Source organism: Mus caroli, unplaced genomic scaffold, assembly GCF_978045245.1.
Source record: "Mus caroli unplaced genomic scaffold, Mus_caroli_1 scaffold_8, whole genome shotgun sequence".
In the NCBI taxonomy this organism is placed as follows: Eukaryota; Metazoa; Chordata; class Mammalia; order Rodentia; family Muridae; genus Mus; species Mus caroli.
Genome location: NW_028227263.1, coordinates 113,962,653 through 113,977,925, shown reverse-complemented (window position 1 = coordinate 113,977,925; position 15,273 = coordinate 113,962,653). Strand labels below are relative to the sequence as shown.

At 40.8% G+C, this 15,273-nt stretch overlaps 1 protein-coding gene and 1 pseudogene across 1 annotated transcript; one reads left to right on the top strand and one right to left on the bottom strand.

Moving 5' to 3' along the window:
• The first annotated feature begins 518 nt into the window (after positions 1 to 518).
• On the top strand, positions 519 to 7,891 carry LOC110297722 (secretoglobin family 2B member 2-like). Its single transcript, XM_021166669.2, has 3 exons — positions 519 to 579; positions 1,230 to 1,429; positions 7,796 to 7,891. Exons 1-3 carry the CDS (start codon positions 519 to 521, stop codon positions 7,889 to 7,891), a joined length of 357 nt encoding a protein of 118 aa, XP_021022328.1.
• A 6,255-nt stretch (positions 7,892 to 14,146) lies between these two features.
• Positions 14,147 to 15,133, bottom strand: LOC110297707 (uncharacterized; annotated as a pseudogene).
• Between the last annotated feature and the right edge of the window lie 140 nt (positions 15,134 to 15,273).

Sequence of the window (15,273 nt, the reverse complement as noted above, 5' to 3'; positions counted from 1 at the left end):
GGTACAAAACCATCATCAGCCTCCAAGGATATCCACATGGCCAGAAAGCTGGGGACTACTCTGGATGAGAGTCACAGAGAGGTAGATGGTGCCTCCATGTCCTCAGTCTTTCAATACAAAGGTCTTAGAAGCTTGGACGATTGGAGCAATGAGAGGTGAGGAGTGTGACAAGGAAGCAGAGGTGACAAGTGGAACAGGACCACTGGGCATTTGGCTCAGCACTCATGCTGCTTACAAAGGTTAGCTCTAACTCTTTTGGCACAGGTACAGACAGCTTATCTCCAGAAACTGATAATATCAGGCCATCCCAGGCTGTTTGTTCTTCAGAGTGGGTGGGGCTCCCATACTCAGTCCCCTATGCAGAAGGGGAAGGGTATTCATAGGTGCTAGGTTCTTGCCCAAAAGGTATTTGGAGCTCCTGTAGCCAGGGCTGGGGGTGGGGGGTTGCTGGGCTCAGGGAGATAATGGTTTATAAGGAAGAGGATTTGCTCTGAGGAGAGCATTTAGCACTCTCCACCATGAAGGGGACACTTCTTCTGCTGGTTTTGCTGGTGACTGGAGAGCTGGGCTTCCAGACAAGTGAGAATGGGACCCTTGCTCATCCCATCTCAGTCCCATGTAGATCTCTAAGTGGGGCATGAGACAGACCTAGGGGTCCTTGGGAGTCCACTAGCAAGCAGCTGCAGAAGATGGTTGATGCTTTCTGCTCTGGGTTATAACAGTTGAAGTGGGTGGGACAGGGAGACAGAGGTGTGCTGGTGATGATATCCATGATGAAGGGACCTTAGATGCACAGTTGAAGCTGAGGCAAATGTGAGGCTTACCTGAAGGTCAGATATGGTCCTGTCCACTCATATATCTTTTTCTGCTAGAAGTATGTGTCTCATGGAAACCATCTTGCATCTGGGAGGCTGCAGCCTTTGGGAAAGTGGGTCTGTGGGCAAGGTCAGTTAAGACACTTGTAGATTAGGCAGCAAGGTTTCTCTTTGTCTCTCTCTCTGTCTCTCTCTCTTTCTCTCTCCCCTTCCCCAATGATGAAGGCATTAATTTTTGCATTTATGAGTACATTGTAGCTGTCTTAATGCACACCAGAGGAAGGGGATCAGATTCCATTACAGATGGTTTGAGGCCGGGAATTGAAGTCTGGATCTCTGCATCTTAACCAATGATCCATCTCTCCAATCCCCAGGCTGTGATTTTTAACAATGTTTTTCTGTCTGTGTATGCAGCAGAAGCCTGCTTACCTTTCTTCGGTGTCTATTTGGGTGTTGTCTCTGGATACAGGTTTTGGTTACATAAGGAACTTGCTGCATTTCATACTACTGTTGAGGCAAAAAAAAAAAAAAAAAAAAAAAAGGTTTTTGAAAAAATCCAGGACTGCTATGAGGAGGCAGGACTAAAAGCTAAAACTCAAGATATGAAATTTATGGTTATGCCCTCCCTACCTCCACTTGCCCATGCAGCAAATGGTAGAAGGCTGTGTACAAATGATCAGTGCAGCCATTAATATGTGTCAGGTGACCAGCAACAGAAACTCAAACCCTTCCTTACCATAGCACAGGTCAAAACAGCAAGGCAAGTATACATCCAGCCTATTCTAGGCATATTCCTGGAATTAACTCCCACATGCTCGGTAAACATGGTGTTCTCATCCATAGTAGGACCAGTGGAGTCCTTGATCTGGCCTCTGCACAGGTTTGGAACCTCCAGCTCTACTCTTAGATGCTTGAAATTTCTGTCTACTGGCCAGTGTCCTTTTTGGAACCTCCCTTGACTCTACTCCCCTGCCTCAGAGGGTTCCTCGTTTACTGGCATCAGCTGAGCTATATCCAAAGCCTCCCTCCATGGCTGAAATCCCATCCCCATCCACAGGCAGTGCCTGCAGCTGCTTATCACAGCTGTTTCCTGTTGTCTCTTCTTTCAAGCATAAATGGACTGTAGCCATGTATATTTTGAAAAGTGCAGCTCTCACCTTGTTTCCCAAAGTACTCTTAGTTTTAGTGTGAGGTCCTGCAAAACCACAATCCTATCCAAAAAGGAATTTCTTTAAAAAGTGTACAAGGGGGATGTATTTTTTTAAATTACGTATTTATTTCATTTACATTTCCATGGCTAACCCAAAAGTCCCCTACACGCTCCCACAACCACCAATTCCCACTTCTTGGCCCTGGCTTTCCCTTGTACTGAGGCATATAAAGTTTGTACAACCAGTGGACCTCTCTTTCCGCTGATGGCCGACTAGGCCATCTTCTGATACATATGCAGTTAGAGACACGAGCCCCAGGGGTACTGGTTAGTTCATATTGTTGTTCCACCTATACGGTTGCAGATTCCCCCAGATCCTTGGGTACTTTCTCTAGCTCCTCTATTGGGGGCCCTGTGATCCATCCAATAGCTGACTGTGAGCATATACTTCTGTGTTTGCTAGGCCCCGGCATAGTCTCTCAAGAGACAGCTATATCTGGGTCCTTTCAGCAAAATCTTGCTAATGTAAGCTATGGTGTCAGCGTTTGGCAACTTATTATGGGATGGATTCCCGGATATGGCCATCTCTAGATGGTCCATCCTTTTGTCTCAGCTCTAAACTTTGTCTCTGTAACTCCTTCCATGGGTGTTTTGTTCCCAATTCTAAGAAGGGGCAAAGTGCCCACACTTTGGTCTTTGTTCTTCTTCAGTTTCATGTTTTTTGCAACTTGTATCTTATATCTTGGGTATTCTAAGTTTCTGGGCTAATATCAACTTATCAGTGAGTACATATCATGTGAGTTCTTTTGTGATTGGGTAACCTCACTCAGGATGATGCCCTCCAGGTCCATCCATTTGCCTAGGAATTTCATAAATTCATTCTTTTTAATAGCTGAGTAGTTCTCCATTGTGTAAAATTACCACATTTTCTGTATTCATTCCTCTGTTGAGGGGCATCTGGGTTCTTTCCAGCTTCTGGCTATTATAAATAAGGCTGCTATGAACATAGTGGAGCATGTGTCCTTACCAGTTGGAATATCTTCTGGATATATGCCCTGAAGAGGTATTGGAGATTCTCCTGTAGTACTATGTCCAATTTTCTGAGGAACCACCAGACTGATTTCCAGAGTGGTTGTACAAACTTGCAATCCCACCAACAATGGAGGAGTGTTTCTCTTTCTCCACATCCTCCCCAGCATCTGCTGTCACCTGAATTTTTGATCTTAGCCATTCTGACTGGTTTGAGGTGGAATCTCAGGCTTGTTTTGATTTGCATTTCCCTGATGATTAAGGATCCTGAACATTTTTTCTGGTGCTTCTCAGCCATTCGGTAATCCCCAGGTGAGAATTCTTTGTTTAGCTCTGAGCCCCATTTTTTAATGGGGTTATTTGTTTTTCTGGAGTTCACCTTCTTGAGTTCTTTATATACATTGGATATTAGTCCCCTATCTGATTTAGGATAGGTAAAGATCCTTTCCCAATCTGTTGGTGGCATTTTTGTCTTATTGACGGTGTCTTTTGCCTTGCAGAAACTTTGCAATTTTATTAGGTCCCATTTGGTAATTCTCGATCTTACAGCACAAGCCATTGCTGTTCTATTCAGGAATTTTCCCCCTGTACCCATATCTTCGAGGGTTTTCCCTACTTTCTCCTCAATAAGTTTCAGTGTCTCTGGATTTATGTGGAGTTCCTTAATCCACTTAGATCTGACCTTAGTACAAGGAGATAGGAGTCCCCCTGTGCCCATATCTTAGAGGCTTTCCCCCACTTTCTCCTCTATAAGTTTCAGTGTCTATGGTTTTATGTGGAGGTCCTTAATCCACTTAGATTTGACTTTAGTACAAGGAGATAGTAATGGATCAATTCACATTCTTCTACATGATAACCACCAGTTGTGCCAGCACCATTTGTTGAAAATGCTGTCTTTCTTCTACTGGATGGTTTTAGCTCCCTTGAAGATCAAGTGACCATAGGTGTGTGGGTTCATTTCTGGGTCTTCAATTCTGTTCCATTGGTCTACTTGTCTGTCGCTATACCAGTACCATGCAGTTTTTATCACAATTGCTCTGTAGTACAGCTTTAGGTCAGGCATGGTGATTCCACCAGAGGTTCTTTTATCCTTGAGAAGAGTTTTTGCTATCCTAGGTTTTTTGTTATTCCAGATGAATTTGCAGATTGCCCTTTCTAATTCGTTGAAGAATTGAGTTGGAATTTTGATGGGGATTGAATTGAATTTGTAGAATGCTTTTGGCAAGGTAGCCATTTTTACTATATTGATCCTGCCAATCCATGAGCATGGGAGATCTTTGCATCTTCTGAGATCTTTAATTTCTTTCTTCAGAGACTTGAAGTTCTTATCATACAGATCTTTCACTTCCTTAGAGTCACGCCAAGGTAATTTATATTATTTGTGAGTATTGAGAAGGGTGTCGTTTCCCTAATTTCTTTCTCAGCCTGTTTATTCTTTGTGCAGAGAAAGGCCATTGACTTGTTTGAGTTAATTTTATGTCCAGATGCTTCACTGAAGTTGTTTATCAGGTTTAGGGGTTCTCTGGTGGAATATTTAGGGTCACTTATATATACTATCATATCATCTGCCAAAAGTGATATTTTGCCTTCTTCCTTTCCAATTTGTATCCCCTTGATCTCCTTTTGTTGTCGAATTGCTCTGGCTAGGACTTCAAGTACAATGTTGAATAGGTAGGGAGAAAGTGGGGAGCCTTGTCTTGTCCCTGATTTTAGTGGGATTGCTTCCAGCTTCTCACCATTTACTTTGATTTTGGCTACTGGTTTGCTGTAAATTGCTTTTATCATGTTTAGGTATGGGCCTTGAATTCCTGTTCTTTCCAAGATATTTATCATGAATGGGTGTTGGATTTTGTCAAATGGTTTCTCTGCATCTAATGAGATGATCATGTGGTTTTTGTCTTTGAGTTTGTATATATAGTGGATTACTTTGATGGATTTCCATATATCAAACCATCCCTTCATTCCTGGAATGAAACCTATTTGGTCAGAATAAATGATTGTTTTGATGTGTTCTTGGATTCGGTTAGTGAGAATTTTATTCAGTATTTTTGCATCGATATTCATAAGGGAAATTGGCCTGAAGTTCTCTATCTTTGTTGGGTCTTTCTGGGGTTTAGGTATCAGAGTAATTGTGGCTTCATAGAATATGTTGGGTAGAGTACCTTCTGCTTCTCTTTTGTGGAATAGTTTGTGAAGATCTGGAATTAGATCTTCTTTTAAGGTCTGACAGAACTCTGCACTAAACCTGGTCCTGGGCTTTTTTTTTTGGTTGGGAGACTATTAATGAATGTTTCTATTTCTTTAGGGGATATAGGGTTGTTTAGACCACAACCTGATCCTGATTTAACTTTGGTACCTGGTATCTGTCTAGAAACTTGTCCATTTCATCCAGGTTCTCCAGTTTTGTTGAGTATAGCCTTTTGTAGAAGTATCTAATGGTGTTTTGGAATTCTTCAGAATCTGTTGTTATGTCTCCCTTTTCATTTCTAATTTTGTTAATTAGGATGCTGTCTCTGTGCCCTATAGTGAGTCTGGCTAAGGGTTTATCTATGTTGTTGATTTTTTTCAAAGAACCAGCTCCTAGTTTGGTTGATTCTTTGAATAGTTCTTATTTACACTTGTTTTATTTCACCACTGAGTTTGATTATTTCCTGCAGTCTACTCCTCTTGGGTGAATTTGCTTCCTTTTGTTCTAGAGCTTTTAGGTGTGTTGTCAAGCTGCTAGTGTGTGCTCTCTCCAGTTTCTTTTTGGAGGCACTCAGCGCTATGAGTTTTCCTATTAGAAATGTTTTCATTGTGTCCCATAAGTTCGGGTATGTTGTGGCTTCATTTTTATCAAACTCTAAAAAGTCTTTAATTTCTTTCTTTATTTCTTCCTTGACCAAGGTATCATTGAGAAGAGTGTTGTTCAGTTTCCTCATGAATGTTGGCTTTCTATTATTTATTTTGTTATTGAAGATTAGGTTTAGTCCATGGTGATCTGATAGGATCCATGGGACAATATCAATATTTTTGTATCTGTTGAGGCCTGTTTTGTGGTCAATTTTGGAGAAGGTACCATTAGGTGCTGAGAAGAAGATATATCCTTTTGTTTTAGGATAAAATGTTGTATAGATATCTGTTAGATTCATTTGTTTCATAACTCTTGTTAGTTTCACTGTGTCCCTGTTTAGTTTCTGTTTCCATGATCTGTCCATTGATGAAAGTGGTGTGTTGAAGTCTCCCACTATTATTGTGTGAGGTGCAATGTGTGATATGAGCTTTACTAAAGTTTCTTTAATGAATGTGGCTGCCCTTGTATTTGGAGCATAGATATTTAGAATTGAGAGTTCCTCTTGGAAGATTTTACCTTTGATGTGTATGAAGTGTCCCTCCTTGTCTTTTTTGATGACTTTGGGTTGGAAGTCGATTTTATTAGATATTAGAATGGCTACTCCAGCTTGTTTCTTTAGACCATTTGCTTTGAAAATTGTTTTCCAGCCTTTCATTTTGAGGTAGTGTCTGTCTTTTTCCCTGAGATCAGTTTCCTGTAAGCAGCAAAATGTTGGGTCCTGTTTGTGTAGTCTATCTGTTAGTCTATGTCTTTTTATTGGGGAGTTGAGTCCATTGATATTAAGAGATATTAAGGAAAATTCATTGTTGCTTCATATTATTTTTGTTGTTAAAGTTGGTATTCTGTTATTGTTGCTGTCTTGTTTTTGGTTTGTTGAAGGATTACTTTCTTGTTTTTTCTAGAATGTGGTTTCCGTCCTTGTAATGTTTTTTTTTTTTTTTTTTCTTTCTGTTATTATCCTTTGAAGGGCTGGATTCGTGGAAAGATATGTGTGAATTTGGTTTTGTCGTGGAGTACTTTGGTTTCTCCATCTATGTTAATTGAAAGTTTGACTGTGTATAGTAGCCTGGGGTGGCATTTGTACTCTCTTAGTGTTTGTATAACATCTGTCCATGATCTTTTGGCTTTCATAGTCTCTGGTGAAAAGTCTGGTGTAATTCTGATAGGTTTGCCTTTATATGTTACTTGACCTTTTTCCCTTACTGCTTTTAATATTCTATCTTTATTTAGTGCATTTGTTGTTCTGATTATTATGTGTTGAGAGGAATTTCCTTTCTGGTCTGGTCTATTTGGAGTTCTTTAGGATTCTTGTATGTTCATGGGCATCTCTTTCTTTAGGTTTGGGACGTTTTCTTCTATAATTTTGTTGAAGATATTTGCTGGCCCTTTAAGTTGACAATCATTATTCTCATCTACTCCTAGTATCTGTAGGTTTGGTCTTTTTATTGTGTCCTGGATTTCCTGGATGCTTTGAGTTAGGATATTTTTACATTTTGCATTTTCTTTGATTGTTGTGCCTATGTCCTCTATGGAATCTTTGTACCTGAGATTCTCTCTTCCATCTCTTGTATTCTGTTGCTGATGCTGGCATCTCTGGTTCCAGATTTCTTTCTTATAGTTTCTATCTCCAGCGTTGCTTCACTTTGGGTTTTCTTTTTTGTGTCTACTTCCCTATTTAGGTCTAGCTATCTTGTCCCTATTTAGACGAAGCCCCCATCATGCCTTCTAGAACCTTCTCCCTTTCTTTCCTACCTGGCTAAGGTGGCTTTCAAGCTTCCTCATGAAGGTTGTGGGTTGGCTCCAGTTCCCTTGAAGGAGAGTCTGTTGCTGGAGACCTGAATCACTGCATAGGATTTTTTTTCCCTGTGGATGAGGAGCAGTCTCTTTGTGGGTGGATGGGGAGTCTTGCTGAGGTCTTGCACCCTGCATGTAGTCACCTCTCTCCCTGTCTGTCTCTTTGTTTTCCAGGCAGCTATACTCTTCAGCCCAGAATTCAAGTCATACTATACCAAAGAAGTCTTGATGAACATTCTGGTTAAGTTTTCTAAGAAATTAACCCATTAGAAGTTAATGGGTTATAGGCAACCCATCTTTGCAATGTGTCTGATCTGAGTGCCATCTTACTGATCTGTCGTCTTTCCTTCCTTAAGTTGGATTTCTGACACCTGTGCTTTCATCCTTTAGTCTCTTAGGCTGACTCTAAATGCCTGCAGCTCTGTTCAGTGCCCCATGTTTATGTGCTGTACTGGAAGCATGGGAGGTCTTCAGAGGATCGGAGAGACAGTGAGAGAAATGATTTCTGAAGTCACTGAGATCAGGGTGACTGCCCCTGACTGCCAGTTGATGCTTAGAGAGCCATTGCAGCCTTCTTGTTTTTGTTGATATGTAGACCAGGCTGCCCTGGAATTCACAGAGATCCATTTGTCTCTTCCTCCTGAGTTCTGGGATTATAGGTGTGATCTCCCTTGCTCAGTTTACTGCAGATGTGTGAGACTCTGGAGACCTGGATTGTCTGAGGGCAAATAGCATGTAATCAGCAACAGTCTTCACCAGGTTGGCAGGACAGAAAGGAGGTTTACAGGCACTCACTTCATGTGTTGCCTCTGGTCTGCTAATAGACTGTGCGCTTATTGTTTCCAGTTATAACAGGGGAGTACCTCTCGGATTCCATGGGTGTGCTTCTCAGATTCTGTTGGTGTGGTACTAAGAGTCACCATTTGTCACAACCTGGTTGACTTAGCGAGTTCCAGGTCAGACAGGTGTACATAGAGATCCTCATCAAAAACAAAACCAATGGGTTCGAGAGATGGCTCAACAGATAGCTGCTCTTCCAGAGGTTCCAAGTTCAATTCCCAGCAACCATATGGTGGCACACAGCTATCTGTGATGTCCTCTTCTGGTTTGTTGCAAGACAGCAACAATGTACTCACATTCATTAAATTAAAAAAGCCTTTGAAAGAAACCTACACTTTAATTAGACTCAAAAGACTTCAATGGGGAAAGAGTGGATGCCCAAGGAAAGGATACAGAGTGAAGGGCTGGGACGAAGTTTCAATAGGTAGAGTGCTTCTTTATGTTACTGGGGACCTGAGTTTGACTCCCAGAACCCGTGTAAAGCCTGCTTTGTTAGGATGTGTCTATAGTCCTAGTGTTCCTGTCCAGAGATGGGAGGAGACAGGAGAATTCCAATAAGTTTGTAGGCCAGCTTTCCTGGCAGTCCACAATGTCAGAGTGCCAGAGGCCTGTCTTAAATGATGACTGATGATTGTCCTCTGATCTCCACATGCATGCTGTGGTATGTTTATGTCACTCTCCCTCATACACTCAAACTTACAACAGCAACACACAGATAAAATGGAGAGGAATGGCAAGCAGTGTAAATTAAAATGATGAACTCCATCAGTTATATTGGACATATAGCATAATAGCACAACTCTTATTGTATATAATAGTGGCAAAAATTTAGAAAACTCATTAAACACAGAAAGTGCTGGTGAGCAGGCTAAGGGACTGAAAGTCATACAAACAGGACACATTGCTCAATGTGTAAGATTGACAAGCATGGAGTCATTGCTCTGTTCATCTGTTTCCTGATGTGACATGACAACACCTAGGGCTTCCTATGACTGGCTGGCTGGTCCTGAGGAAGGCCAAATGACCTCCCCATAGACATATCTCTCACAGGAAAACCAATGTCTCCCGAGCAACAGACCATCTCCACCTTTTAACACCCAAGCCAGTATTTTTCCAAATACCATTTCAGGACCAGGCATCATCCTGAATTTGAAACGTCCTGGTACCAGTTTCAAACTAGCCCTGACATGGAGTCATCTCTCCCTCTTATCTTCAGTAGCTAATTCTCCAGTGTCACATCTGCCCTGTCAGTCACTCATGGTTGTTCCTTTAACTCAAGCTCAAAAGTATGTGATTCCTGGTAGGTACAAGTCCTACCCAGAAGACAATACAGTAACACAAGCTGACCCTTCCCCATGCCAAAAGTGCATAGGACAAGAAAGTAGTAATGATAAAGGAGCTTAAAGTTTTGGGGGTACATCTCAATAAGAGACTGATTGCCTAGGTCATACTGAAGAGAGAGAAAGATGTATAGCTTAATGGTTTCTGAAACCAGGCATGAGAAAAATGTCATTGGGAGGGGGTTGGTCACATGTGGCAGAAGGACAATTCTAGGTTGTGTTCCTGCCAGGATGAAGCTTTTCTTGGTAGGATCTCTGGCTTGTTGGAGGACTTCTGTCCTTCATCTTTCCCTGGCAGACTTCTGAGTCCTAGGTTGAGAGCTACAAGATGATAAAGGCAGGTGCTCAGGCAGCCCACCACCCACAACACTTATACTGGAAAACAAAGAAGGAAATAGGATCTATTGATGACCTGGAGAAGTAGAATAGCTCCTGGAAAAGAAAGGAAAAGAACCCAGCCCAGGAGATAGGAGAAACAAGGTGGGCAACCAGGGCAGAGTCCTCCAGCTTACACTGGGTTACTCAGTCTCCACCTATCATCTGTAAGCCTCCAGAAGTGCACAGCCACACACTGAAAGGTCAAACTGCCCTATCAGGAGGGAAAAAAAAAACAGTGTCCTTCAGCAAACTCTCCACCCCTAGTCTATCTAAAATTTCCCAAATCAGGAACCTGCTTCCACCCCTGCCATGTCCTGGCTTACTTCTCAGAACAGTATGAGGCTGGTGAGAGGCTGCCCTGTTCTTTCTTCTATTAGTCATCCTGTTGCCAACATGCATGAGGTCACATGGGCAGCTAAATGCCATTTCAGCCTGGCCTGAAATTCTCATTCTCCTCCTTGTCTTACACTCACTCCCAATCTGCTTCCCCTGTTTTCACACAGACCCTGGCTTGATTTTTTTCTTGTGGTTCTGGGAATATCAGCTTACACCCCTTTAAGAATATCACTCACAGATCAACTCTCTCCTGTTTTTTTTTTTTTTTTCTCCTCCCATGCTACAGCAATTCGTGGCTCACAGCAAAGGCATCCTGAGTACTTGGAATATGTAGCCATGGAGGCCATCCTGTTTTGGCTCACAGTACTTGTGAAAGCTTTGCCTTATTCCCAGCTTCAATCTCAGCTATCTATATGCACTTGTAGCAGGTACCTATGTCTTTTCCATCTCTGTTACACAGGCTATCTGTTAATATCTCAGCCACTAAAGCCTGTAGGCCTAAGGTTTTTGCACTCTATAAAGCTTGCCCTTGTGTTATTTAAGTGCTGATTTCTCTTCTTCCTTATCTGGTTGTAAACCAGACCTGGCATTGTAATGCTTATTCTAAGCATCTTCTGTTTCTTTGTTGTATAAACATTGGTCCCCATCTATTCTCTCTGACTTGTTAGTAAAAACTGATGCACCAATGGCTGGGTAGAAGAGAAAACAGGGCTGCATTTCTATTAGCCATGGGTGTGGAGTAGAGAAGAAAATGAGAGAATTTGGCACCAGGAGAGGGCCTTAAGGAAACACTATGGGAAAACAACTGGAGTAGAGATCAATAGTAAAATGCAAGTATCTTGGGTATTGTCATTGGGAGGTAGCCATGTTAGCTTAGAGGATTAGAACGGATCAGTGGCTGCCCACTCATTGTTCTATAACATTTGATTAAATAAGTAGAATAGTCTCTTTCTCTTTTATTGGGAAGCTAGCAGAGATAAACACGAAACAGTTCCCTGCCTGATCCTGCCTCACCTGAAGCTGTTTCCAGAGACTTATTTTGAGAAGAGGTTCAGAAAAGGCTGATAATACCCGATGACATTGGTTGATCCAGCCTTTCACACTGTTCCAGTCAGGACGTGAGTTAAGACCTGAACTTTCTCAATACAAAAAGATTGGACCACAAATAATGCAGGCTAGCTTTATTTATTTATTTTTTCATGATTTTCATTATATATTAGATATTTTCTTCATTTACATTTCAAATGCTATCCTGAAAGTCCCCTATACCATCCCCCTGAAATCCTCCCCTCCCCACCCACTCCCACTTCTTGGTGCTGGCGTTCCCCTGTCCTGGGGCATATAAAGTTTGCAAGACCAAGGGGCCTCTCATCCCAATGATGGCTGACTAGGCCATCTTCTGCTACATATGCAGCTAGAGACACAAGCTCTGGGGGTACTCCTTAGTTCATGTTGTTGTTCTACCTATAGGGTTGCAGACCCCTTCAGATGCTTGGGTGCTTTCTCTAGCTCCTCCATTGGGGGCCCTGTGTTACATCCAATGGATGACTGTGATCATCCACTTTTGTATTTGCCAGGCACTGGCCTAGCCTCACAAGAGACAGCTATATCAGGGTCCTTTCAGCAAAGTATTGATGGCATATGCAATAGTGTCTGGGCTTGGTGAATGATTATGGGATGGATCCAAGGGTGGGGTAGTCATCTGAATGGTCATCTCAGCTCCAAACTTTGTGTCTGTAGCTCCTTCCATGGGTATTTTGTTACCTATTCTAAGGAGGAATGAAGTATCCATGCGTTGGTCTTCCTTCTTCTTGATTTTCTTGTGTTTTGCAACTTGTATCTTGGGTATTCTAAGTTTCTGGGCTAATATCCACTTATCAGTGAGTGCATATCATGTGAGTTCTTTTATGATTAGGTTACCTCACTCAGGATAATACCCTCCAGATCCATCCATTTGCATAAGAATTTCATAAATTCATTGTTTTTAATAGCTGAGTAGTACTCCATTGTGTAAATGTACTACATTTTCTGTATCCATTCTTCTGTTGAGGGACATCTGGGTTCTTTCCAGCTTCTAGCTTTTATAAATAAGGCTGCTATGAACATAGTGGAGCATGTGTACTTATTACCAGTTGCTACTTCTTTTGGGTTTATGCCCAGGAGAGGTATTGCTGTATCTTCTGGTAGTATTCTGACCATTTTTCTGAGGAACCACCAGACTGACTTCCAGAGTGGTTGTATAATCTTGCAATCCCACCATCAGTGGAGGAGTGTTCCTCTTTCTCCACATCCTTGCCAGCATCTGTTGTCACCTGAATTTTTAATCTTAGCCATTCTGACTGGTGTGAGGTGGAATCTCAAGGTAGTTTTGATTTGCATTTCCCTGATGATTAAAGATGTTGAACATTTTTCTCTGGTGCGTCTCAGCCATTTGTTATTCCTCAGTTGAGAATTCTTAGTTTAGCTCTTTACCCCATTTTTTAATGGGGTTATTTGAATTTCTGGAGTCTAGCTTCTTGTGCTCTTTGTATATATATTTTATATTAGTCCCCTATCGGATTTAGGATTGGTAAAAATCCTTCCCCACTCTGTTGGTGGCCTTTTTGTCTTATTTGCAGTGTCCTTTGCCTTACAGAAACTGCAATTTTATGAGGTCCCATTTGTCAATTCTTTTTCTTTTTTTTTTGAATCTTTCAGCTTTATTGGAGTTAGTTACAGGACAATAGGAAAGGAGTTGTTGTCCAGATCACTAGAGACTCATAATCAGTTGTTATCCTATAATGTGAAACAAGCATTTGAGAAGAATTATGATTACTGGATACTCGAAGCACACTTCACATCTGTAAGCATACTTATAGCTAGGATAAAGAATACACTGTCTGGGTGGCTCAGTTTGCCAGATACTCTTTTAAGTATAATTTTTCTGAATTGGTTCATTTGAATTAAATATATAGAATGCTACCAGTTTTATTAGATATTTTGAGGGTTGTATTAAAGACCTTAATAAGTTTCCTTTTGAAATGGATTATCTCTGTCTTAATGTGTTACACAATACTATCTTCTGACTTCCCCACTTGTCTTCATCTTGTAACATTTGCGGATGAACAAGTAAAAAGGTGTCATGAAAAGCTTTCTACATTTTCACATGTTCAGAGTTTCTCCCTGCATAAATAGACATTACTTAAGATTTGAACATTGCATGAAAATTTTCACAAGATTTTCATAATCATACTAATTCTCTAGTGTGGAGCCTCAAGTGTTGCCAGGATACACTGTGAATAATACATATGCCATATATTTCCCTACAGAAATACTTTGCCTTAAAAAGTTCTTAGATGTTTTCTCTGACCTGATGAAGTCAAAGATATTTCTTCATATGATGCATTCGTTAAGTTTCTAGCCTGTAAGTATTAACTGTTGCATTCTAGGAAATAGGCTAAGATTAAAGGATTCATACCTTCAATGTATTTGAAAAGTTTCTCTTCTGTAAATATTCTCGAATGAATTTTAAGATGATGCATCTTGGTAAAGGATTGTCTCATTCACTTCATTTATAAAGATTCTCTACTGTATGAAATAACTGATGATTTCTCAGACTGACATTGTGAGTATTTTATTTGCTACATACAAACTATTTGTAAGGTTTCTCTCCTATATGAATTCTCTGATGAAGACTAAGATGGGGTTTTCATGTAAAGCATTTGCCACATTCACTACATTTGTAAGTTTTCTCTCCTGTATGAATTCTCTGATGAGTTCTCAAATTAACTTTGTGGGTAAAGCATTTGTCACATTCACTATATTTGTAAGGTTTCTCTCCTGTATGAATTCTCTGATGAATTCTCAGACTGCTTTTTTCAGTAAAGCATTTGTCACATCCACTACATTTGTAAGGTTTCTCTCCTGTATGAATTCTCTGATGAGTTCTCAAATTAACTTTGTGGGTAAAAAAGCATTTGTCACATTCACTACATTTGTAAGGTTTCTCTCCTGTATGAATTCTCTGATGAATTCTCAGACTGCTTTTTTCAGTAAAGCATTTGTCACATCCACTACATTTGTAAGGTTTCTCTCCTGTATGAATTCTCTGATGACTATTAAGATGGGATTTTTGGTTAAAGCATTTGTCACATTCACAACATTTGTAAGGTTTCTCTCCTGAATGAATTCTCTGATGAATTCTCAGACTGCTTTTTTCAGTAAAGCATTTGTCACATTCACTACATAGGTAAGGTTTCTCTCCTGTATGAATTCTCTGATGAATATTAAGATGGGATTTGTGGGTAAAGCATTTTTCACTTTCACTATATTTCTGAGGTGTGTGATAGGGGGATTCAAGATTCACATTGCTAAGCTTGTTACATTTAGAAGACTTCTCTTGAATATTCATGTGTTTATGGACAATGTACTGGATGTCTTCGTCCAAGACCTTCCCATACTTTCCACATATGCAATGCTTTTCCACAAACAACAGATTGTTGTAATTCTCCAACATCACATCCATGTACAATGTTCTCTGAGCAAAATTGAGACATTCCCATTCCTCCAGTGAGAAGTCCAAGGCCACATCCTTGAAGATTAACAGACCCTGTGGTGTATTTACCAGAGACATACTCATTCTTGTTGTTGTCCTTTTCCCGGGTCTCTGTGGAGTGTTTACCAGAGAAGAACTCATTCTTTTTCTTTTTCTTTTCTCCCAGTTTCAAATATTGGAACTCTTCTGGATCCTTTGTGAGAATCTCCTTGACCTTAACCATC